The sequence below is a fragment of the Melanotaenia boesemani genome, chromosome 14 (assembly GCF_017639745.1).
Source record: "Melanotaenia boesemani isolate fMelBoe1 chromosome 14, fMelBoe1.pri, whole genome shotgun sequence".
Lineage (NCBI taxonomy): Eukaryota > Metazoa > Chordata > Actinopteri > Atheriniformes > Melanotaeniidae > Melanotaenia > Melanotaenia boesemani.
In genome coordinates this window covers 26,855,441-26,880,936 of record NC_055695.1, presented here as the reverse complement: position 1 = coordinate 26,880,936, position 25,496 = coordinate 26,855,441, and the positions used below count along the sequence as shown (strand labels likewise).

Here is a 25,496-nt window from a genome sequence, read left to right as displayed (position 1 = left end):
CAAACTTCGAGCCTGAAACACAGAGGCACCACAAACAGAAGATTTCTTCCTCCAGTCTGCACTGTCACATTTCTTCTTCGACTGAACTGAGTGAGTTTTATTGAGCTTCATGTTTTCGTGTTTTATTCTGTCCCTACGCAGTAAAGTTCAACAGCTAGAATTATTATTTATACTGCTTGTTATTTATTACAAACCTTGACTGCAGTTAACTGGTGTTCATTTACATTTACACTTCTGAGTTCATGTCCATATTATTGATAGATAGATAGATAGATAGATAGATAGATAGATAGATAGACAGATAGATAGATAGATAGATAGATAGATAGATAGATAGATAGATAGATAGATAGATAGATAGATAGATAGATAGATAGATAGATAAGGAACATGTTGGAAGTCACTGTTGTACTTTGTAATGTCTGTGGGGGCAAAGGATCTCCTGAACCTCTCAGTCCTGCATAACACCGTGGCAATGAGGTGTTATGGAAGGGGTCTTTATTATTGTCCAAAATCTCCACTGCAGTTTTCTCCTCATCTGCTGGTCCACCACAGTTCTAACAGGCTCCAACTCCCTATCCAGCACAGAACTGCTGGATAGGGAGTTGGAAGAGAAGAAAACAAAACAATAAAACAAAAAAAAAAAAAAATACATGCACAAAAATATGTAATATCTTTGTTTCATGTCTTGTCACAGCAGAACATTGAAAACAGTTAAGCTGAACTCTGTGCATACTTTCATGCTGACATTAACTAGATATTAGTGAAAAAGTCTTTGTGGCTGAAGTAAATATCCTCCAGGCAAATGGATCATGGGTGCAGCTGAGAGATGCTGATCGCCCCCCCACCCCCACCCCCAGGGGGACAACAAGAAAAAGAAAACTTTTATGATTAGGATTTTGGTTCACGCCTGCTGCTACATAAGAATGAACAGACCCTGACATTAACCACAGGAAGGGTTCAGTACCAACATGTGCTCTTCTTTTTCAGGGTCACAGATGTAATTTAGCAAAAACAAAACCATTGATGAATTACTTGGTGGCCATGAAGCCCACTCACAGTATTTTTTTCTCTTTTGTAATGCTTTGCAAGGCTTTCACTGCAGCCATCTTTAGTTGTCTCAGATTTGTTCTACTTTTAGATTTTCCCTCTGCAAGTGAAATGCAGCTCAGTGAGGAGGACAGATGACTTGTCCATTAGAAAATAATTTACTTCCTTACATCCTAAAATTGTCCATGTGAAGCAAAGTCCAGTCAGTGTTGCTGCTGCAATCTGAGCAGGTATTGTATCTCTACATATTTCAGAATTCATCTTCTTGACTTCTGTCAAATTATCAGTAAACACCAGTAATCCATAAATTTGATGCTCAAGCAATCACACTGGCACCACATGTTTTAAAGATGATATTTGTGGCCACATTTTCTTCTTCTGATAATTTTTGGCTAAGGTTGAGCTTAGATTCATCTGTTCAGAGAATGCTGTTACAGACATGCTTTTTCTTTTTAATTTTAATTTTTATTTAATTTTATTTTTAGCTGATCTCGGCTGAAGTCGACTCTTGCCTTTCTATTTTGAGGCGTGTGTATGGTTTTCACTTTGCAGTGAACCCTCTGTATTTGTTCTTTGAAGTTTTCGCTTTATGATAGATCTGAGTGATGACATGTCTGCTTCCTAGAGAGGGGTATTTACCTGGTTGGGTGCTGTGAAGAGTTTTTCCTTTACCATGAAAAAAGATCCTTTGATCATCCAATGCTGCTGTCTTCCGCAGACATTCATGCATTTTACTGATTTAAAGCTCACCAACATGTTATTTTTTTCTCAGAATTAATGAAACTCTTAATCTTGCTCCTCCTGGTGTTCCTTGTTTCTTTTTTCTTGTTTGTGCAGCCTAAGGATGTCCTAATATGCACTCAAAGCTCCCTTAACTACAGTTTCATCAGCTGTCAAACAGCTGTTAAATGCAAGAATAAACTCAAGGCCTTTTACATGTATAAATAATGAAGAAATAATAAAAGAAGATCCAAAAATCCAATTTCACCAAGGTTTTTTGTTGTTTTTGGTCTCAACAGCAGCTCTAGGCAAATTAAAATGGCAATTCTAGCTGATTGTGTAAGTCGCTATCGCTAGGCTAGACTACTTCAACATTAAAGGCTTACTGTTCTGCCGCTTTTGTGATGTCAACCTCTGGTACATTTGCAAAGTTTACAAATTGTGTTTTTTCTAATGGTACAAGTTATCAGGAGACAGTCTGTTTTCAGTCCATCTAGTTTTTTGACTGCAGTATGGTTGTGTTTATCTCAGAAGAGACTGCTCCCTTTTAGTTCCCAGCTTCTGATCAGTAAACATATATTAAATCTGGTACCTGTAATCCTTTTTCAGTGTATTTTTTTGTGCCGCTAAAGAAATTGCTTAAAAGAATGAGGTAGTAAGTCTACAACAACATTTAACAAAAGGTTTGCTTTTAAAGGATTCAGCTTTACATGAATAGAATATCTCTCGTGTTATATATGTTATAGTTTTGTAAAACATGTTCTACAGCTGTAGTAAATGCCATTTTGTGGAGGGTGCAACTGCCACCGCCACACTGCAACATTGCCTTATTATTATAAAGATCAAAGTCTAATTGAGCATACTGAAGGCGTCTGACTCCTCCATACAGCACAAAAATCAATGCAAGGCTCTAAACAGTTTTAATGGCATCCATTGTTTAAAGACATGTTATGAATGATTGAAATTTGCTTTTTCATTAATATACAATCACCAGAATTTCTTTACACAGCAATTAAAATATTCAGTGGTAACATTTGAGATTCAATTAGTTTTGTATCCTTGATCATTTGGCATATTATCCACTTGGAAAAACATATATAAATATTTGAACTCCCTTGGAGACAAAATGGCTTAATCTCCAAGGACTCTTTAAATAGAGAATGTGTGTGCAATGATAGTCATTTTCTTAAGATAATGTAGAAAACACTCATTAGTGAACCAGGTTGAACCCTTACATTTTTGCGCTCTATTGCTGTAAAGAAAAAAAAAGAGTTTTTAAAATGTAATTAATTATTAAATTAGACATATTTTCTTTTTTGCACAATTAATCATTCAACGCTGAATGTTACACAGTTTATGTAGCACTCTGCACATTATGTACATAGATTACTTTACTTTACTTATATTTTACCTATAGTTTATATTTTATGTTTACTCTTTTGCATGCTCTTCTTAAATTAGTCTTTTCTATATACTTTGGATATTTATGGCATTCAGTGTGGACGGCAAAGTAAGAATTTCACTGTACAGGGAAACCTGTTTCCTTACTGTGCATGTGACAATAAACGCTTTGAATCTTTGAATCTTGAATCTTGAGTATGTAACCTGCAGTGAAGCTGCTGTTTTTCTTATGATTCACTTTCCTTTAAAAATAAGACACTTGTCATCAGATTGACGCAATAGATTAACAGTAGATGTTTAGCAGGAATCTGGTTGTGGGTATTTTGTTAAGCTACTTTTAGGCCAGTCTGTCAGCAGAGCACAATCCAGAGCTGGGAGGAGGCATCCTCTTATCGACAGCATCTGCTTGCTGATTCATTGTCCTGTGAATAAGCCAGTCAGTGAGACTATTGCGTCATCTGAACCTGTTGGGTAAACATACTATTGCAGAGGAATCTTAAGGGTGTGTGTGAAGAAAATACTTTCATTTGGTTCAAGGGTCGGTCAAGAAACAAGTCGAACTCAATAAGACACTGAAATTAAGCAATATTTGATTCTTTTTGAATATGTCATGATTCCTCTTTTTCTTTTTTTTAAATTCTTGGTTGAAAAGGCACCTTCAGTCCTTTTTACCACAAGGTGACCAAGCAATGTATTTTAAAATTTTGACCTTTAGTTTTTCATAGCAAAGTTTAAGGTCAGGGTACATGCTCAGCTCCCCAGTAACCTCCTGCTTGCTCATAAATCAGTGTGTAATTACAAAGTTAAACAGACACTTTGCGTTATGCTGCATAAATATCAGAACAGTAAATAAACATTTAACATATTTGTATGGTTATTATCTTGTTTTAGCTGCAATATTAGTGGATCATATTAGGATTGTGACTTTCCTTTTAGTAACGGATTACATTATCAAAATGCCAGTACAGCTATTTCCGTTTTGGCTGTGTCAGTACCACATATTGTACCAGCAAATTCAATATAGTTCAAAAAAGATAAATAAACATAAAAATACATTAATAATTATATCTGTTAAAAATAGAAAATAGCTACGGTGAATACGGCTTAAAAACAGCTGAACAGTTGAAATAGCTGCAGGTAATCGTCAAAATAGCTTCAAATGGTAGAAAAATACATTTATTTAAGGACAAGTGGTAGAATATCTGATGTTTACAGTTTAAGTTGACCAAAAATCATTAAAGAAGTTAAAAGATCTGCAAGTGATTAAGTTAAAATGCAGTGGGCCATGACAGAGACACTAAAACATCATAATTGTTATTCATAACAAGGCTGAACAGCTGAGTTGCCTAAGAAGAGCAGAAAGCATGAATGTTAACATGTTTTACTAATAAACATCCCAATTAAACTTTTCTATTTATTTGATGAATTAATGGTATTGCACTTTTTCCTGAATTATTGTTTTTTTTTTATACAGGCATATTATGCATAGTCTGACTAAATAAGCACTGATTTAATTAACTAAAAAGCATTTTGAAATAAGAATTCATTAAATATTGTGTTGTACGCAGTTTTTCATTTAGAGTTTCATTTATTTACAAAGATATATAACCAATCCTGTCAAAAACTGGTGGTAACAATAAGCAACAAGGTAACATCTTACATTAGAAATGCATTAAAATCCATTTCATGCAGTCTAATGCAGCCAGTGCCAAACAACATGCAGAAAGCAACATTTAAATATTGCGACATACACTGACTGTTCGGCGACCCTGTACAATTTGCTTGTTTTTACTTTTTCTTCTAAAACAACAGCTCCCAGTTCAAACGTGTGGCTGAATCGTTCTTGCATCACAACTGTGTTACAGCAGAGCCGAAGGTGAGCAGCTGCAGCCAGGGTAACAGTGGAGATGGAGACAGAATCTAATTTACATATTCATAGATATGCGCATACTAAATGAGACAGAGGTTACATTTAAGTGTAAAGAGATCATGAGGAAAACTTCTGAAAATGTAACTGATGAACTGAGAGAAAATTCAGGCTGTGGGGATTTATTTAATACTAAGAGATGAAGATCAGACAAAGGAGGAAGACTGGCAAATTGGTAAGATTTTTAACTGGAAGAAAGAACCCAATTTGGGTGACAGAATATTACTGAAGGTACATTTTGATAAGTTGTCAGAAAGCTGTCAGTTTCCTATGGGAGAATATTAAACTATGTGAAATATGATGTTGTTATTCAGAAATCTTTGTCCTATTAGTGACAGATCTTTTCCATCTCCACGTCAATGAGCTTCACACTTATATTATGAAAGATTGTAAGTTTGAAACTGTTCAAGACACTTAAAGTTTTTAACAAACTATTAAGTAAAAGCAGAGCATTCATCTAAAATAGATAGTGCTGTCACAAACATGACAAAATTTACTCAGATTAAAGTCAGACCCTCTTTACGACAAGATCAGTCAGTCAAGGTCGTGTCTAGATCTCATTTTTCTGCCACATTGTGTATGATCACAACATCCTGTCAGTTGAATGACAGTTATGGCTGAAACTGCTCCCAAATACAAGCATATTCCCTATTTTATTCTGCACACAAAACCATGTTTGTAAAATAAAATACTAAAAAAAGAATCTCAATTTCAAATGGAAACAAAAAACACAGTCAGAACAATAGTTTCCTGAGAGACAGTTCACTGCATACAGGTACTAGAGAATATCCCTTTTTCTTTATCAAAGTACTTGTAATGACTAGACAGACTCTAAAGTTCACTGTCATGCATGATGTTTCCTAACTGATGTGCGTTAACAGGAACAGGAAAGCAACCGCCAAAATTTCCGTACCTTCTTAGCATATTGTATAATTATCTGTCTGTGTGGCAACTGTAAAAACTGCTGTTAGCTCCCACTCCCACGCCACACCAAATTAAAGAGATGTCCACACACAACAATGGTACAAACATTTTGGATGGAGTTTTAAAAACGTGATTCTTTTTATTTTAGGAGCCAAAAACCATTTTCAACAAACTTTCAACAAATGTATAAAAAAAAAAAAATAATCTGTGTTTGTCTGGTTTGTTTGTTCATTCATTCATTGTTTGTACCCCTTAGTCCAATTAAGGGTCACGGTGAAGCTGAAGCCCAGCAATTAACCCGCGAGAGGCAGGTTTGTTGGTAATGCTCCCCTTCCTCAGCTACAGGCAAATTAAAATTTAAAAGAATGAATATAAATCTCAGAATTCAGCATCCAAACAAGAGGTACCACAAATGTTTTCCTATTTTCTTTTAAGCTGCACCTTTAATCCAGATATAAAAGGAAAGAAAATCCTTATTTGAGGGTAGATGATATGTTTCTTCAGTAATATTCATTCTGACGCAGCTGAAAATACAGAAAATAAGAATTTCTCACTTTGAATTAAAACATTTTGCAAGGGAGCCATCTGTAATGAGGCTGTCAGCCCACATCACAAGATTGTCTTCTGATTAGAGGCATTAAAAATTATGCTAAGCTCAGCTGTACCATAGAAGGAAAGCCAGTTTCCCCCCCTCTACTAATTAATTGAACAATGAATTAGAATAGTTTACTGTTGTATAGTAATCAAATGTGACAGTTCTTAGACATCAGCTGTGTGTTGAACTCCAGAGGAAAATATGCACAGCAGTATTCATTTAGGAGATTCTTTGGGATGCCAGTGTCATACTAATGAGAAGACCAAGGATTTCCTCATTTTACTTGTTTCCTTTCAGGATGCCTGCAGTGACACGATCAATCAGGGACGGATCTGCAGTGGGTCGGTTTCCATCTGTCACACTTGGATTTGGGGATGACAAGTTGGAAAAAGATGTAGAAGCAGAGGAAAGCAACAATAACAAAGAAACTTCATGTCAGCGGTGGCTGCAGAAGGCATGCTGGTGCTGCTATCCCAGACCAAAGGACGATGACGTTACAGACACTGTGGTGACAGGGATTGATGATGTGGATAAAGACGATGGGATCAATGGCGAAAAACCCACGACTGATGGCAGCAATCTTGATGGTGATTAGAGCGCATGTGTTATTTATCAGAAAACAATGATACACAGTAGACTTCAGTCTGTTCCGTCATTGTTTTTACAGTGCCTCTTCTCAAAGTGCAGTCAATAGACCTGATGAAAAGCAAATCTGGTTTAAACCGCATAGAACATCATACAAATCTCTACCAAAGTGAGAACTTCATTATCCGCAGAGGGCAGACCTTCCAGATGTGGATAACCCTGTCTCGACCTTTTGACCCCAACACAGACAGGCTTCACCTTGATCTTAAAACAGGTTTGTGAGACTACACTAATCACTAAAGTTCACCACTCACAAATTTAACACTTTCATGTGATAATTTTTTTTTTCCATATGAAAGCAAAACTAGCAAAAATAAATTCCCTAAAACCCCTGTGATGCCTGTGGAAGCTAATTAAGTTCTACCATGCAAGCCAGAACCCCCAAGAGACCAGTTAAACTTGGCCAATGCTGAAAACCACAGCCCCACTAGAAATAAAGTCACAGGATCAGGAGCGGAAACGGGTCCAAGATGCATCTGTTTTACTTGTACGCTCATATGTTAAATGACGGTGACTTAACCTTTTAAAACCCCATTTCCTCCAGTTAGGGGATTTTGAGAACAGATGGGGACAAAATATGTAAAAAAAAATGGCTAGTTTGAAGACTTTGTCTGACCTGTCTGTAATATAATCCCTTTATTTTTGCTCTGCTTCACTTAATGTGAATGTGTGGCCTTTGCAGAGATACAGCTGCATCAATCTAAAGAGATAATCATGTTCATCCTAAAATCCTTAAAATAATTATATTCACACATCCCAACAAAACTTTGTTACCTTTATGGTGACTCCAAAAGTATTCAAATATACCATGTTCTTGCGGAGATATACTTATTTCATTATGAGTATGCAATTTTTGAGCATAGGCTCAAAAAAAATAAAAAAAAAAGAAAGAAAGAAAATAAATAAATAAATAAATAAAAAATGGTTAAGTATTTAAATTAAATGAATAATTTCTATTAAATGATTTTCCAAATTGTTTAATAAAATACTTATTACCAGTGAATCACATTTGATTTAATTTAATGAAGTTAATGCTAACTCAAATAGGAAGTTTATAAGTTAATTCATATCATCAAAGATCCATTAAAACCTGTTGAAACACTCCAATTCCCCTCTCAGCTACATTGTTTGTTATTTGATGCATAACTGAGCTTTGTCAGTCTAATCTCCTTAAAATGGATTTGCATTTCCTCAGAGAACAACATTAACACTGAAAAGTACAAAATAATAAAAGTTCAGGACTTTAAAACTTTTAGAGACATAAATTATACTTGACATTTTACAAATAATTATAATTTAAAAATGTGTTCCAGTATATTATTCGAGACCTGGTCACGAATTGTCCCACAAAGAATTTCTGCTGGTGAGGATAAAAATCCTTTATTCATTTATTCACAATAATAGAGAGGGTCAAAGGAAATGTAACCCTGTTACCCAAAACTTGTGTAATGTAATTATACAACTGCAAATGCTCTTGCAAGAAATAGTTCATTAAATCAGCCTTTTGACTAAATCATTTTAGTCATATGACACACACTGTATCTTTGAGATATGCTAGATTAATATGGGAAGAGAGAAATAGAATCAGGGGGATTTTTGGTTACTATTGCTATGGTAACTGCCCTGTTGCTATGCTCCAGAAAGCATGCTTTAAAGCTCGTTCTGAAATCCCTCTCTAACTAAAGATCCCCTCTAGAACCGGGTCACCAGAACAACTGACGCTTCCTGCTGTTGGAGCCTCAACCCACCACCTGTTTACCTGTTCATGTCTGTCTTTGCATAGCTTCTCATTTTATGGATGACTGTAAGGCAGGGAGGACACCAACACATATAGATCCCACAATTACAGCTGTAATTAGATAATGGATGACGCTCAAAGAGAGTAATTATAGTTCTTTTACTGAAAGAGATCCCGCTTTGTTCAGCATTTCAAATCAAAGAGATAACCTAAACTGATTCAATAACTTTTTTTTTTTTTACAGGGAATCAACCTATTATGTTTCAGTTTGGTGTTTTTATATATATATATATATATATATATATATATATATATATATATATATATATATATATACATATTATCATGAATAATACCAGATAATGCAAATAATAGCAGTTTATATGATGGCTTTTGAAATCTTGAACTTATTACTGAATTACAAATCCAATTTTGACACAGGATAGTTAAACTTTACACAGCCTATTTTTCACCTCATATTCCTGTTTTTTATCTCTTTTTTTCTCCAAAAGCAGTACTCTTGAAACACTGAACTCTGAGATGCGGGGCACCCTGCATGAAAGCTCATCACAGGCCATCTTGAAACAAAACAGTTTTTGATAGCCTCTGTTGAAAATTCGAGTGAAAGGCAGTGACAGCTGAATTCTCTCTCTTAGTGGTTTGCACAGGTGTGAAGCCCTGCTAACAGCTCAGACAGGCTTCAAACTCCATTTAATACCTGATAGTGTGAAAGAGTGGGGCAAACAACAAAACTGTTAATCCTGCCTGGGAGCATGAATGTACTGTGCTCCCCAGTCCTCACAGAATATGGCCATTAGATATTGAGATATGATATTATGATATGTGATATTACTGAATGTAGAGCTGGATTCAGGGCTGTGTGTGAGGAAAGCTCACTGAGTGTCCAGGAATAGCTGCTCATTTGGTCTCTCACTGTGAGTGAGATGAGGAACTTTAGCAAGCAGCTGCTAAATTAACCTCAGCATTGTGTCTGGTTGTAGGAGGGAGGGATCACCTTCAAAAGTGTATACATTACACTTGTATACAACACTACTTCTAAACAAAGCTAGGAAACAATAAAACAAATTTTGATATAGAAAACATTCAATACCAGGCAAAGGTTTGGACACACTTTTCTATTAAATCCAGTGGGTAAATTGTGTCTTTTTTTTTTTTTTTTTTCCAAAATCTGTTTATTGATTTTCTCATATTAAATTATAAACATACAAAACATACATAAGAACTACCCAGAACACTACCTCCCACCCCCAACAAGGTTCTCAGCCAAAGTACTCAGCCCTCCAAACATAAAAAAAAAAAAAAAAAAAAAAAATTATAATAATGAAAATATAAATATACATATATACATACACACAACAAAAAATTGTGTCTTTTGACTGGTAGTGTATCAAACGCTAAAATATGGACTTCCTACCAACAAATAAGAATTATGAGCTCATCCTGAAAGTGATGGTGCCAATAGCTTTAATTTAATTTAATTTAATTTAATTTAATTTAATTTAATTTAATTTAATTTAATTTAATTTAATTTTTAAATAACCCCCCCCCCCCCCCCCCCCCCCCACCCCCACCCCCCCACCCCCACAGGGGAGACCTACAAAAGTATTGTAAGGGAATGCAAAAGAAAAAGAAATTTCGTGTCCCCTGTGGGATTCTAGCTGCTCCACAGTCCTGGGTCTTCTTTGTCATATGTTATATTTATACTAAATATTTTTTGTACATGATAGATTTGGACTGCAGGCAGGCCAGTTTAGCACCTGAACTCCTTTGTTACCAAGTCATGCTGTTGCATATGCAGTATGTGGGTTCACTGTCATTCAGTCATTCATTTTCTGTACCGTTCAGTCCAATTCAGGGTCGCGGGGAAGATGGAGCCTATCCCAGCAATTAGAGGGCGAGAGGCAGGGTTTTTCTTTTTTTTTCTTTTGACAATCTTTAAGCCACATTTGTGGATGACACAGACACTCTTTTCTGAAGCCCATGTAGTGATTTCCATTAAAGAATCATGCCTGATTTTCCAATAAAATCAGCTTGAGTTCTGACATAATTGTTGGCTTCATCAGCTTTGGTCTTACACTGAGAATCTACAGGAAATAAAGATATTTATTTACTGGATTTGAGGACCTACCCATGTTATTAATAGGGATGCTTTGGCCTCACTGAGGCGCTAAACTTAATTCATACCAACCACAGGTTTGTTCTGCAGGCTCCCCTCAGTACAGCTTCCGTTTTAATAAATTTGTCACCAGAAATCCAAACTTTAATCCTCAGGCTAGTGGAGCACAGCTGCTGCTTGGTTGTCAGCTGGTGGTTCATTCTGCTGCCCTGATGTCTCCTGGCCGATTTTCTGTTTCTCACTAGCTGTAATCCAGTGGTCTCTGATTTTGTCTTCACAAAGGATGTTTTATTTGTTGTTTTTATTTCTTTGCAAACCAGGATAAGGTTGTTTTGTCACAGCCAATCAGTGGCCTGTCTGTCTAGGAATGATTCGGATGAGAATAAACATTTCTCACAAGTGAACCTGAAACATAGCAAATGAGTTTTATTAAGGTATTCGAAAGTAGCAAATAAAGACAAGGTCACATCCACATAGGAGGACAGTAAAAGCCAAGGGCTGTAGTTTTCAGCAGTTTAGGGAGAAAGGTAAAATGTCTGTGGCATTGGAAATTGAGAGTTAGAATAAGGATAGGGATATATAAAACATGTAATACAGTTGCAAGGAGATTAAATGCTGCCCAAAAGGCCTTTTTTTTTAATTTGGTTTCTATTTATTCAAACATGCAAAGACTACAGGTGTAGCTTTAATTGGGAGGAAAAAGTATAGCAGCTTAGTTCTGTTTGGACATGTCAGTCAGTAAAACCTTTCTGTTCTTGTTTTTTCTTCTCCTATGTGTGTGATGTCTTTTTTGTCTTACCTTGTTAGGGCTGCTGCCAACAGTGTCAAAGGGAACCCATGTAATTATGCCTCTGGTGGGAGAGCTGGAGGACAGGCAATGGCGGGCTTCTGTGGTGGAGCAGGATGACAAAAGAATAAAGCTTTCAGTGAATTCATCACCCATGGCTGTCATTGGCAGATATCAACTCATAGTGGAAACAAACTGTGCAAATGGAAAACACATTTCCAAACATGACCCTGATAATGACATCTACATGTTGTTCAACCCCTGGTGTGAAGGTAAAAAAAATAATAAAATCTGTCTGGTAGAATCTAGGCTGGAATTTTTGGCTGACATTATCTACTGTAAGAGATGAACAACAAACAACAAAGTAAAAATGTACAACTTTTCTGACCAGTTTCTGGAAAATTCTACAGGAAGTAAACTGAGCACAAACAGTGAGGAAATTTAGGTTTTGTCTATTATTTCTCACTTTTAACAATACCCATTGGTGTTGTATTATTCATTGTTGGAAAGTCTGAATAGTCACCTTTACAACAAAACTTAGCAAGACAGTTAAACGTGTGGGTAGTGCCCCCTACAAATGTGCTAAAATCTCCTGCAATCATCTCCACACTTGTTTTGAGTTGCTTGGTGGTTTGGATGATTGTATTCTCCAGCGGTAAGGGAAAGCAGTTTCCATCCGTTGGATGTCAACCAGGTGCCAGTAATACATCTGTCACTGGGACACACCTGGCAACATTTGAATCTCAAAGCAAGAGTGAAATCCAACAGGAGAATGTTGTAGGGGATTTTAGAACATTTTTGGGGGGCACTACCCACACATTTAGCTGTCTTGCTCATTCTGCAAATGTACATTCTTAGAAATTATACCTCATAATGAAGGTGGCCAATCTGGCTTTCCAATTATTTAGATGTTTTGCCATTAGTGTTATAAGGACCTCTGTTCAATAGAGAGTTTGAAAGCAACCATCAGACAGATTTGACAAAAAAAAAAAAAAAAACATTGCATAAAAAAAAAAAAAAAAAGATAATTGCAGTCAAAAGATACATATGTCAGCACACCGGAGGCCATGCTTATGCGAGAGAATTTCAGTTTTAAGACTTCTGGTTTCTAAGCTGTTGCTTGGTCCTCGTCAGATGACTCAGTGTTCATAGACTCTGAAGATGAGAGGGAGGAATATGTCCTTAATGATGTTGGGCGGATCTACTACGGCACAGAGAACCAAATTGGAGCGAGGACATGGAACTATGGACAGGTAGGTGGCTGAAAGCTTGTTGTGTTGATGAGTAGAACAACAGAACTAACTTGACTCTCCACTTATCTCACATTTGTTTATGTCTTTTTCTTTTTTTTTTTTTTGTCTTTGTCTCTTTAACATCCAGTTTAGTGATGGGATTCTTGCTGCTTGCCTTTTTGTCCTGGAGAGGAGTGGAACTCCTAATTCTGGTTTGGGAGATCCAGTTAATGCTGTGCGAATAATCTCGGCCATGGTGAGAATGTACCTGATCCACTGCCCTTCATACTGGCCTTCATATTATTTAATACAGTCCCCCTACTCAATATGGGTAAATCATTCAGGTCTATTATTATCTGAAAGCAACACAAAGGCTCATTTTCAAGCTAAAAAGGTTGATTGATTTGTTAGAAAAATATATTCTCATTTGTATTTAATTTTAGCAAAACCTTTCAAAGGAACTTGTAAGGGATGACAGTTACATGCAGATGTGTTAGAGATGTACTGATTAAACTCACCAGCCACTTTCAAATCAAATCAAACTTTCTTTATAAGGCGCTTTTTATGCCAAAGGCAACATAAAGTGCTTTACATGATAAAAAAGCAATTCATGCATATTAAAAATAAAAGAAGCCTTTACACACATCAAAATAGATAACATAGCAATGAAAAAAACACATTAAAGTCTCTTTCACATACAGATGTCTCTAAACTGAATATATATAATACTAAAAGTAATAAACATCTGGTCTGACGCTTCTTTGAGGAAACAATATCATGGGGATCCATCCACACCAGGAACCAGTCCATCCATGTCCACAGAGGCCGCCGCCACAGCAACCACCCAGATCAGGGCAGGCTAGGGTCCACACCTCAGCCAGAACCCTGCAGCTCGAATGGCACCTTCAGTCATATGTCTCCCTTGGTGTTTCACTGCCTTGTGATAATGAGGCACGAGCAGGTTTGCTAGATGATGCCGGCCAAGTATGATGATGGGATGAGTCTCATTCTCACTCAGCCCTGGCTGGCCAATCCTGCCTTAGGAGTTGATCCTGATCCATGATGGAATTTAGCTTCCACAGGCTGCTGGAAGATGGGATGTTGGACCCTAAGTTGATGTGCTTCAGTTCCTCTGCATAACATTCATTCTGTGACACGCTTTATAATGCACATTTTAGCCTTTAACAGCCCCTCTTCTGAAGGATGACAAAGGTGCCACCACTGACATTCATTCTGGATGGAGTGGGCAAAAGAACGGGCTACATGAATGAGGTGTGCTATAGCTGTGAGAAGAGTGTCAAATCTGGAGAAGCGTTCAAAGCGCTGTGGGTGTGCTACATCTCTGGGAACATGTGTGAGGTTTGTCACCACCTGAGGACACTCTTCGGAATCTACGTCAGGGTCGATGAGACCGTATGTCTCTTGGGATTCAAACAGATGTACAGGTGAGTCATGAAGATGGGCTGCCAAGTGAGGCTGGCGTCATGGTTCTTGACCCAATGTTGGCTGGATTAAGATGTGTTGGAACATATTTCCGCCGACCAGGAAAAGGTGATTGGAGGATGCGTTGGACTCTGTTGTGTACATAGACATAAAATCTCCTTGACCGGTTGTGGATGTACCCCAGTACAACCTTGCTGCCCGTGTAGTAGGTGATGCAGTCGAATGTGGCGTCCATCTCTGCGACTATAGTCTCGGCGATCTTGACAGCCAGTACAGCCGCGCAAAGCTCCAGTCTTGGAATGGTTCGGCTAGGCTGAGGAGCCAACTTTGCCCTGCCATACACAAAGCCAATTTCAGCCTGCCTTTGGTGGGTTGTGACCTTGATGTATGCCACGGCTGCTATTGCTTTGACTGATGCTTCCCAGCGCGCCTGCAGTGGAGAAGGACGTATAGGGGCGCAGTATTTGGAGCCTCCTTAGGTCTTGAAGTGACTGTTTCCATCTGGTCCACTCGATCTCCATGTCTTTGGGGAGAGGTAGGTCCCAGTCCTTTGCTTGCATGGTAAGCTCCCTGAGTATAAGTCTTCCACAAACTGTAATGGGTGCCAGAAATCCGAGGGGGTCTTAGAGGCTATTTACAGTTGAGAGTACCCATCTATGGGTAAATGGCTTCTGATCGTCTACTATCTGAAAGATGAAGGCGTCTGTACGCATGTTCCAGCACAGTCCAAGACTGCGTTGGATAGGCAGGTCATCAATGAAGAGATCAAGGCTGTTGACATTCTTGGAGCAATGCTTCAATTACAGCAGGTCGATTTGAAGCAATTTTGTGTAGTCCGAGGTTAGATGCTGATAGCATCTTCTGTGCTCGTGTGACGACATTGATGGCTTCTTCGGTGCTGAAAGACTTTAAAGCGTCATCAACGTAGAACTCGCCGTCGACGAATCTTCTTGCATCACTGCAGTAGTCGGCTTCTGCTTCCTTAGCTGCCCGTCGTAGGCTGTACACAGCGACTGCTGGTAAGGGACTGTTCCCGAATAGATGAACCCGCATTCTGTAGTCAACAATATCAGATGTAGAGTCGTTATTCCTGTACCACAGGAAGCGTAGAAAATCCAGGTTATCCTCCCTCACAATAAAGCAGTGAAACGTGTTCGATGTCAGCTGTGATTACCATCTGTTCCTTCCTGAACCTCATAAGGACGCCTAGCAGGTTATTGTTAAGGTCAGGCCCGGTGAGCAAAATGTCTTTGAGTGACACTCCCTCGTATGACGCGCTGCTGTCAAAGACTATGCGGATCTTATCCGGTTTTCTGGGATGGTACACGCCAAACAGGCGCAGATACCAGCACTCTTGTCCAGGTTGCAGTGGTTGGGCTACTTCCGCTTGTGCTTTCTTGAACATTCTTTCCATAAACTCTAAAAAACTGGCTTTCAGTTTTGGCCGTTTTTCCAATGAGCGCTGAAGTGAGACTAGACGGTCGAGAGCCTGTTTCCTGTTGTTAGGGAGCCACTGTATCAATGATCGAAAGGGCAAAGGTGCAACCCAACTTTTGCAAGTGTCCTGATGGCACTCGGTTTCCATTATTCTCAGAAACTCCAGATCTTCTTTGGATGGAGTAAATCTGTGGTCGTCGGGAGTACGAGCAAAAACAATTCGCCCTAAGCTGTCTCTGGAGAATGCTGCTTGGCTGCATATAGAGATTTGTGCTGAATGGTGTTGAAGTTCATATGTTTGACCAAATACCTCCTTCACTCGGATGTGGTTGCTACACGATTGAAGATAACTCGCACGACCATTCTCTGAGATGGCTGTTTTACAACTTCTCACTTCCAGTGGTCTGTGGGCCCCTCCAAGGCACATGTCCCCCAATGATGACCCCTCCTAGGTCAAGCCTTTGAGCGAATGGAGCATCTCCTGGGCCGCTTTTCTGCTCTTGGACCTTGTGGACCCGTAAGAAGTCTATACCCAGAAGCAGGAGTATCTTAGCATTTGGATCCAGGGGTGGTATTTTGTCTGCAATGCTTTTCAGGTGGGCATGATGGTAAGCGGTGTCTGGTGTAGGAATCTCAGTGCGAGCATTAGGGATATGATTGCACTCAAGGAGTGTAGGCAGAGGGATGCTCAGTCTCCTGTCCACTGGCTCCACAGTGTAACCACTACAGTAGCTCTCCTCCATGCTGTCTCTGTGCATCCCACGCAGGTCTTGAGTGTAAAGGGGTGAGAGCATGTGGTGACCTGAAAGACATCGAAGAACTCTGATTGAGCAAGTGATTGATTGCTCTGCTCATCCAATATAGCGTACATTCTCTTAGACTCTTCCCTGCATCCATTTGGAAACACTCTTACAAGGCAGATTTTTGCACATGATCTGGTGCAAGGACCTTCCCCACATACTTGAGTGCATGTCGACTTGACCTCCTGGTTGTCCGCTTTGTCCTCCTCCCTGCTTTCCTGTGGGGAGGAAGGCGACGATAAGTGGTGTTGTGTTGTAGGTTGTGTGTGGCAGAAAGATGGCAGTAGGCAGTGGTCTTCCAAAATTTATTCACCAAGGTGCATGTTTCAACAAAAATATATACGGAAAAAAGCAAAGAAACATAATGTAACTTAACAGTTAACTTAACCAACATAACTGAAATCTAATAAACCAAACTTAAAGTAGACATGCACCCTGCTGCATCATCGTGGCCCCCCTCTAACACAGACTAAAGGCCAGCCTTATATAAGCTTGAGTTCCATCCACAAAATGACTTTCCTGGGCACCTCTCACTTAACAGGTGAGTCTATCCTTTCAACATAAATTCAACATACAATTTAAATGACTAAATCCCAGTCAACTTAAATAAACCAACACAATTGGTAATAAATGAATCCTGGTACCACCCACAGAACTAGGTAATAGAAAATCAAACATTTCCTGTAACAAAACATAATCAACCCCCCAATACCCCCCCCCCCCCCCCCCCCATACTTAAACCCTTCCAGTGACATCAGTAAATCAGGGCAAACCCTATAAATACAGGAAGTGATGTGCTTTTTGCTCTTTTTGCTCCTGGAACACATGGTAAGTATGGTGAGAAACATTCAAATTACATATTTAACAAACAAAACTGTTTTAACTAAATACACAGAACTAAAGATATTACCAGTGGTCTGAGTCTTGCTTTAACAGATGTTTATGCATGTTAGCTGAACTCAAATAGAAAGCAAAACACAAACAAGCCCGGGATAGTTGGTGTCTGCTGACCACTGAGCAATGATGAAGCTAACATTGTTAAAATCAAACAGGTATGGTTGAAATGATATGAAACAGTGGCAAATGGTGTGAACTCACCCACTTAGTCACAGGTGGGTTGGGGTGGAGTGCTGACACATGAGCAGTGCTTTCACATTCTGCACATTTTATCTCAACAGTGCAGTTCTTTGCAAGATGTTCAGTGGAGGAGCAACAGTGGAAGCAGATGTAATGTTCTTTTAGAGTTGTTTACGGTCATCAATGCTTTTCTCCCGAAAGCCTCTGCATTTCCTCAGAGGATGGGGCTTATTGTGTAATGGGCAATGTTTGTTTAAGTCAGCTCTTTCTCTATCTCCCTTGGACTCAAACTTGGCGGCACCTGAGACCTGGGTCTTTTGAACATACACAGACGTCTTTGTGGGCCTCTCCCAGTTACTCTTCCTCTCTGGTGGAGCTTGTATAGAGAGGTCAAAGCCTGGGTCTGTACGAGCCCTTGCCTCTGTGCAGACGAAGTTCACTAACACGGAAAAAGGTGGAAAACTGACAAAGTGTTCTTCTTTGAATCTCATCCTATGATAATAGCCATTTTTCTTGTAAGTTATATGGAAGTTTTTCGATGATGGGCTTAATTCCTCTTGAGGTATCCAGGTATGATAAGCCAGCAAGGTAGCCATCCTCCTTGGCTGCTTGTAGCTCTGTTAGCAGGTCTTCCAGATCTCTGAGTAGCTATGGCTCCTTTGTTGTAACCTTAGGGAACCTTTCTAGTTTGCTGAACAGAGCCTGTTCAACGGCTTCATGTGAGCCGTATGTCTCGTCGAGACCCTGCCATGCCATACGCAGTCCGGTAGTGGGATTCCTAATGTTGACATATTTTATTCTCTTTACCTGCTCTGCTGACTCCTTTCCCAAATACTTGGTTAGGAGGTCGAGTTCTTCTGCAACAGATAGATCTAGGTCAGCGATGGCATTTAAGAACGATGTTTTCCAGGACCAGTAGTTCATTGGCTGATCATCGTATGTGGTGAGGCCTGAAGTTACCAAGCGACTGCGGGCAAGATATTTAAGAAGGGCTCTAATGGTGGCAGAATGATCATGGCCAGCTCCATGGGCCATCCCATGAACAGGAGGGTGCGTGGGAGATGAGACACCATGCCTGAGGTTCTGTTGTGGAAGAGTTCCGCTAGACTGGGGAAAGCGATGTTGAGGAGTTCACCTCACCTGAGGGCCCCAAGGAGCTTGTGGCATGGTGGCATCATAAGGAACTGGGTTTTGGCTTGTGTCGAGTGGGCAAGGTGTTAAAGGGGTAACTTTGGTTGCCAGAGCGTTGTCGCTTCCTATCATTGCAGATGGATGCTTGCTGTGCAGGCTAGCTTGTGCTGATATGAAAGCTTAGTTGCGATTCTTGTATCTCCTGTTAGCTTGTTGCTGTCTTTTTACTGTCATGGACTACGTTCCAATCAGCTTAAACACTCTCAGAAACACCAGGACTCAGTCGATTAATTTCCATAGAGTTTACTGAGAGCTTGTGAAACTGCAACACAGTACATAAAATATTTGTATTACTAAACAAATAAACACAGCGTGGAAGCAACAATGTAAGTTAGCTAGGCGAGACACGTAGCTATTATCACAGCAATGCAAGCTAATAAATTAGCAAGTAGCAACAGAAACATGAAGCTTATCTAGTCTGGTAGCATGATAAATATCTCGGCAGTCTGAACATTCACACAAGCTTAAATTCTCAATAGCCCAGTAATACAAAATAAGCACTACTTACAGACGCTGCCCGAGCAAAAGGAGAAAGAATTGTCCAAACTGAGGAGCTGACAGGTATATGCGCTTACACAACAGGAGCTGGAAACTGACTGCAAACTCCTCTTCCTAGTTTCCCAGCATGCACTGCTCCCAGATTGCTTTAACTAAACCTATCATACTGAACTGAATAAACAACACTTTGTCTGAAGCATAACACAATGAGAACAACTTAGAGCAGCAATAGTAAAAAAAAAAAATTCACATAGGGAACGTCATAAAATATTGTACTTAAATAATAAATAAAATAAAATAAAGTTAAATAAAATGAAAATAAAATAACATCAGATGAAATTATATTAAATAAATTAAGATAAAATAAGGTCTAGTTAAAAGCTAAGCTAAAAAGGTGGGTCTTACAAAACTTCAACGGTCTCTGCAGCCCTGAGGTTCTTTGGCAGGCTGTTTCACAGACGAGGGCCATAATAATGGAAAGAGGCCTCATCATATGCTTTGGTCCTCACTCTTGGAACAACTAAGAGGCCAGTACCAGAGAATCTCATGGTCCAAGACCATTAAAACATTTATAAACCGTAAAGGAACCTTAAAATCAATCCTGAAATGCACAGGGAGCCAATGCAGCTATTTTAAAACTGGTGTAATGTGTTCCAGCCCTCTGGTCTTTGTCAGAATTCATGCTGCCGAGTTCTGAAGTAATTCTAAGTTTGAAATAGATTTTTTGGGAAGACCAGAGAGTAGGGTGTTACATTAATTTATTGTACTGGAAATAAAAGCATGCATCAGCATCTCCGTGCTGGCAAGAGAGAGAAATTGGCAGACTGGTGATGTTTTTAAGATGATGAAATCCAGTTTTTGTTACATTTCTTAATGTGTGCCGTAAAATCTAGCTCAGAGTTGAAAAAACACCCAGATTTCTCACACATGGAGAAGGATTAAAATGTTGTATTTTGATAAAAAACATTCTCTCTCTCTCTTGCCCTTGGGACCGATAATTAAATCTTTGGTTTTGTCCTGATAAAGCTTCAAGAAGATCTCTGCCATCCATGACTTAATATCTAAAATACAGTTTAAAAGGACATTAACTGGATCCAGGTCATCAGGAACCACGGCGATGTAAAGCTATGTATCAGCATTGCTGTGAAAATCAATGCTTTGTGTCCTGATGACATCCTCAAGAGACAACACATACAAATTAAAGAGTATTGGGCCTAAAAATAATCCTTTGGGGAACCCATATTTTATTTCATGGATTCCTGAGGAGCATGTTTCCATACTTACAAAAAACTGTCGATCTGTGAGATAGGAATAAAACCATTCAATATCTCGTCTCATCTCGTCTCATCTCATCTCATCTCATCTCATCTCATCTCATCTCATCTCATCTTTTTTTTTTTCCAGTTTTGGTAAGTACATTGTAGCTTCAGTTTTCTTGTTCTTAGCTGACAGGAGGGGCAACTGGTGTGGTCTTCTGCTGCTGTAGCCCATCTGCTTTAAAGCTGGACATGTGCATCCAAATATCGCCTTCCTTCCTCATTCTGTTAATCAGTTTGAAACATCAGTGAATCATTGAGGCATGTCCACAATTAGCAATGTGATGGACAAATTATATAATTGCATTAACAACTAATAGAATAGGTGTACCGAATAAAAGTGTCAAATGGGTGTATATGCTATATGTTATTTGATGGGTAGAGATATGACTTGCATTTGTAGCTGTAGCAAAGGACTGCACTCTTCCACATCTAAATATTCAATACTATTTTGTTGACTTGATTTTTATGTGGAGCAATTTCTGTAAAATGTTTGATTTCTAGATAATAAAAAATCCTCAACAAACATTACAATATTACTTGAAGACATACCATAAATTGTTATAGTCTGTCTAAGAATAAATGCCTCTTCACTTGAAAATGTGTCTTCACTTAAAAACAAAGCCAAAAAACATTTTATTTGTGTTACCAATTTACCTAGACAGGTTAGACAAGCCAGATGGTCAGGAAAAGGAGCTGATAAATGCAATGAAAGCTATGCAAACAAACACAAATCAGGCTAGAGGGGCACAGCACTCAGGGCTAATATTATATCCCTTGTTTTTCAGAGGGCCACTGTTGTGATTGTAGGCTCCTCTTCTCCAACCATCTGTTTGCCACCATAAAACACATGATAAAACCCTTGTTTCATCTACTCTGACAACAAAACATTCATTATTACATTCAGCAGCTTGCTGTCTGCTCTGTATTTTTAATAATCAAAATCAAGAAACAGAGATGGGGGTGAGGAACAAGAAATGTCTGGGAAATGTTACAACCAGTTAAAGACAACTCTTAATTTATCCAGATTAACTCTCCTGATGACCTTGGTGTCCTGCAAGGAAACTGGTCAGGAGACTATTCGGGGGGAACTTCGCCAACGATGTGGAGTGGAAGTGTAGAAATCCTGCTGGAATACCATAAAAACAACGGCACCCCCATTAAATATGGACAGTGCTGGGTCTTTGCTGGCATTTTCACAACAGGTTAGTCGATTTATTGTTGTTTAACGTGCTCATGTAATCTGTGCAAATGTTGCACAGATATTGCAACACAGCCTTTGAACGTGTTATCTCTCTCTCTGCAGTTTTACGGTGTTTAGGCATTCCCAGTCGAACTGTGACAAACTTCAACTCAGCTCACGACACAGACGTCTCCTTGACAACAGACGTGTACTTTGATGAGAAGCTGGATCCCATGGAGCACCTCAACACAGACTCTATCTGGTATTCCTTGTTTTTAGCCTTCATAACATAGTTGAATGCTTCAGGACACCCAGCTCTCTGTTCATACTACTTGTCTTTTCCTGCAGGAACTTCCATGTGTGGAATGACTGCTGGATGGCTCGTCCGGACTTGCCCCCTGGCAACGGCGGATGGCAAGCGGTCGATGCCACGCCACAGGAGACCAGTCAGGGCACCTTCCGCTGCGGCCCTGCTTCGCTTGCTGCTGTCCGCAATGGCCAGGTCTACCTCAAACATGATTGCCCCTTTGTGTTTGCTGAGGTTAGTAGAATAGACATTTAGTCTATTTTTACATCACAGGAATTTTAAGAGATTCAAGTGATACACGAAAAAAACCTGTGCTGTGTACTGATTATGCCCTCATCTGAATATATGACAGCTTGCCATCTGTTCAGGGCATTATTTCTTAACCTCCATCTGTATCGCTACTCCTTTGTTCCTTTTTAGGTGAACAGTGACAAGATATACTGGCAGAAAAATGTAGATGGTACTTTTAATCAAATCTACAGTGAGACAAAGACTGTGGGCCATTCCATCAGCACCAAGGCTGTTGGTTCAGATGAGCGCAGCGATATCACACACCTTTACAAACATCCTGAAGGTACGAGCAAATTAAAACTACAATCTTGTTAAAGTTTCCGTAACTCAGAGCTGTTACTGCTGTATTATTTACTGAATTAGCTCAACATTTTCATTAATTCTCAGGCTCAGAGGAGGAACGTATTGCTGTGGAAACAGCTTGTCGCTACGGCTCCAAAGCAAAGGCCTTTTCATCTCCCACAGCAGAGGACATTTCTATAGAAGTGATCATGGATGGTGAAGGTCCTAAAATGGGAGAGGATGCAGAGCTGACCATCAAGCTAAAGAACAGCGGCTCAGGGCAACGTAATGTCAGCCTGCACAGCCGGTTGGCAGTCATGTACTACACTGGAGTCCACAAAGCCACAGTCAACACAGACCAGACTGATGTGAAACTAATGCCCAACACGGGTAAGTGGAGGGTCTAGTTACTGTGACAATAAAGTCAGAATCTAAATAGCTTAGCTTACCTGGATGCAGCTGGGAAATGGCAAGTCTGGCTTCATCCAAAAGTAACAAAACCTAATTACTGGAGATACTGAAACCTCACTAACCCATATCTTTTCTTTGCTTTTGTCCAACCATACTACAGAGACAATCTTGGATTGGACCCTGGAGTATAAAGTGTATAAGGACCAGCTGATAGATCAGACTGCCCTGATGCTGACACTTTTAGGCAGGGTCAAAGAAACACAGCAGGTTCTGGCCACTCAGTTCAGTTTCCGACTCAGGACCCCAGATCTTATTATAAAAGTAAGCAACACAGCTGGAAAAAAACTACAATGTAGAAGCTCTTGTTCTAGATCAGATTATCACTGCTCCCTGTTTTTCTGTCACATAGCCCATCGGGAAGGCTTTGGTAGGGAAGAAGATGGCAGTGGAGATATCCTTCACTAACCCACTACCACAAGTGCTGAAAGCAGTGGTATTCCACGTGGAAGGCCTAGGTCTCCTACCTGCTCGAAAGATTGATTATGGGTGAGGCAAAAAAAAGGCATACTTTGTATTAGTGCAGTCTCCTTTTTCTATCTATCTATTCTATCCTGCTCTTTTCTGATTCTGATTCTTCTGCTACTATCATTTCCTGTGTCTCCCTCAGAGATATTGGCAGCCATGCAACCGTCACTCTCACCGAGCACTTCATCCCCACCCTTCCAGGGACAAGGAAATTGCTGGCTTCTTTGGACTGCAAGCAGATCACACAGGTTCATGGTGTGAGCGACATTACTGTGGAGGACAAAGGCAACGCTGCTCTATAGGGATTTGCAAACAAAAACCACTTTGAAACTGATTGTTGAAAGTAATTTCCTCAAAATAGGTAGGGTGATTCTGTTTTTATCATCATGAAGGTTTCATTTAGTAGAAGAGCAAAAGGCCACAAAGGGAGAAGCAGTGGGAAATGTGGTAGATGTCACCTACAGTATATACACTACTTTTATATTATATGATAACTGGTATTAACTTGAATGAGATTCTTACTAATTTTGATGCAGATTCTGCTTTCGTTTGAAGACAAGTGAGGTGCAAGTATGACTACTATTATAAGTACCAAAATAGTAGCAGAAGTTACACAGTATGGCAGCTTGAATGAAGGAAAGAAGCCGTTTTAAAGGCATGCTCAATATTTAGATCACGTTTTATATTTATATATACAGTATGTTTATTTTTGGTTATTTCCAGCTATGTGTTAACAATAAAAATGTTCTATTTGAATATCTATTTAGTACTGCAAATGTTTGTGTGTTATTAAAGCAGTTTTAATTAAAAATGCTGTTACAAAATATTAGGTTGTAATGGATTCCCTTTTTGACTATTCATAGTTACAAGTTGTGCCTCCTTCATGGTAAGTATTTGTTTATTTAAGTTTGTTTTCTGTTTGTTTATTTATGTTTCTGTGTCTGTTAAAAATAAAATCACCCAGAAAGTTTTGTGGTGTGTTTTCAGCATAAATAAACAAGCTCAAGCTACACAATATATGTAAATAATAAGCCATAAAATTAACAAAAAGTAGATTAATGACTGACTTGGGGCAAAAGAAAATAATCATTTATTGTTTGTATTCACAATGATTTATGTATGCAAGCTGAAATCAGACAAAGAAGAATTACAGCAGGGGAGCTCAAGTATCAAATTAAAATGAATGGCAATTTTCTGAATTATCATGGATGTGTATTTTAATAAATCAAGCAGACACTGTGCCTCAGTGCATGGATAAATTAATTTACCTAAACATGCTTAAAACATGGCCTTACAGCAAAAATATAGATGATGTTCCATGTATTTAATGGTGAACAAAAATGTTTCCATCTGTATGCAATCTGTTTGTGGTTTTCCAATTTTTACTCAAGTGTTTGTTTGCATGTTGTAGCCAGTTAACTTCTTCTTTCTTTTATTTAATTAGAATCAGCTTAATTTGCCAAGAATGTCATGAACATAGAAAATATTCGGTGTCAGTTTTCTGTCTTCTTTTCTCTCAGCAACTCTCCCTGACTTAAAGTTGTGGTGCTGATTGATCCCTCTTTCCTGTCTTCTCCAC

General features: G+C 39.0%; 1 protein-coding gene across 1 annotated transcript; it reads left to right on the top strand.

The window, feature by feature from the left end:
• LOC121652494 (protein-glutamine gamma-glutamyltransferase K-like) lies at window positions 1–25,496 on the top strand. Its single transcript, XM_042005256.1, has 14 exons — window positions 1–90; window positions 6,915–7,204; window positions 7,285–7,476; window positions 11,945–12,196; window positions 13,059–13,177; window positions 13,305–13,412; window positions 21,946–22,123; window positions 22,225–22,363; window positions 22,450–22,642; window positions 22,829–22,982; window positions 23,087–23,371; window positions 23,553–23,713; window positions 23,802–23,938; window positions 24,060–25,496. The coding sequence occupies exons 2-14, from the start codon at window positions 6,916–6,918 to the stop codon at window positions 24,217–24,219; spliced, it is 2,367 nt and encodes a 788-aa protein (XP_041861190.1). The 5' UTR covers window positions 1–90; window position 6,915; the 3' UTR covers window positions 24,220–25,496.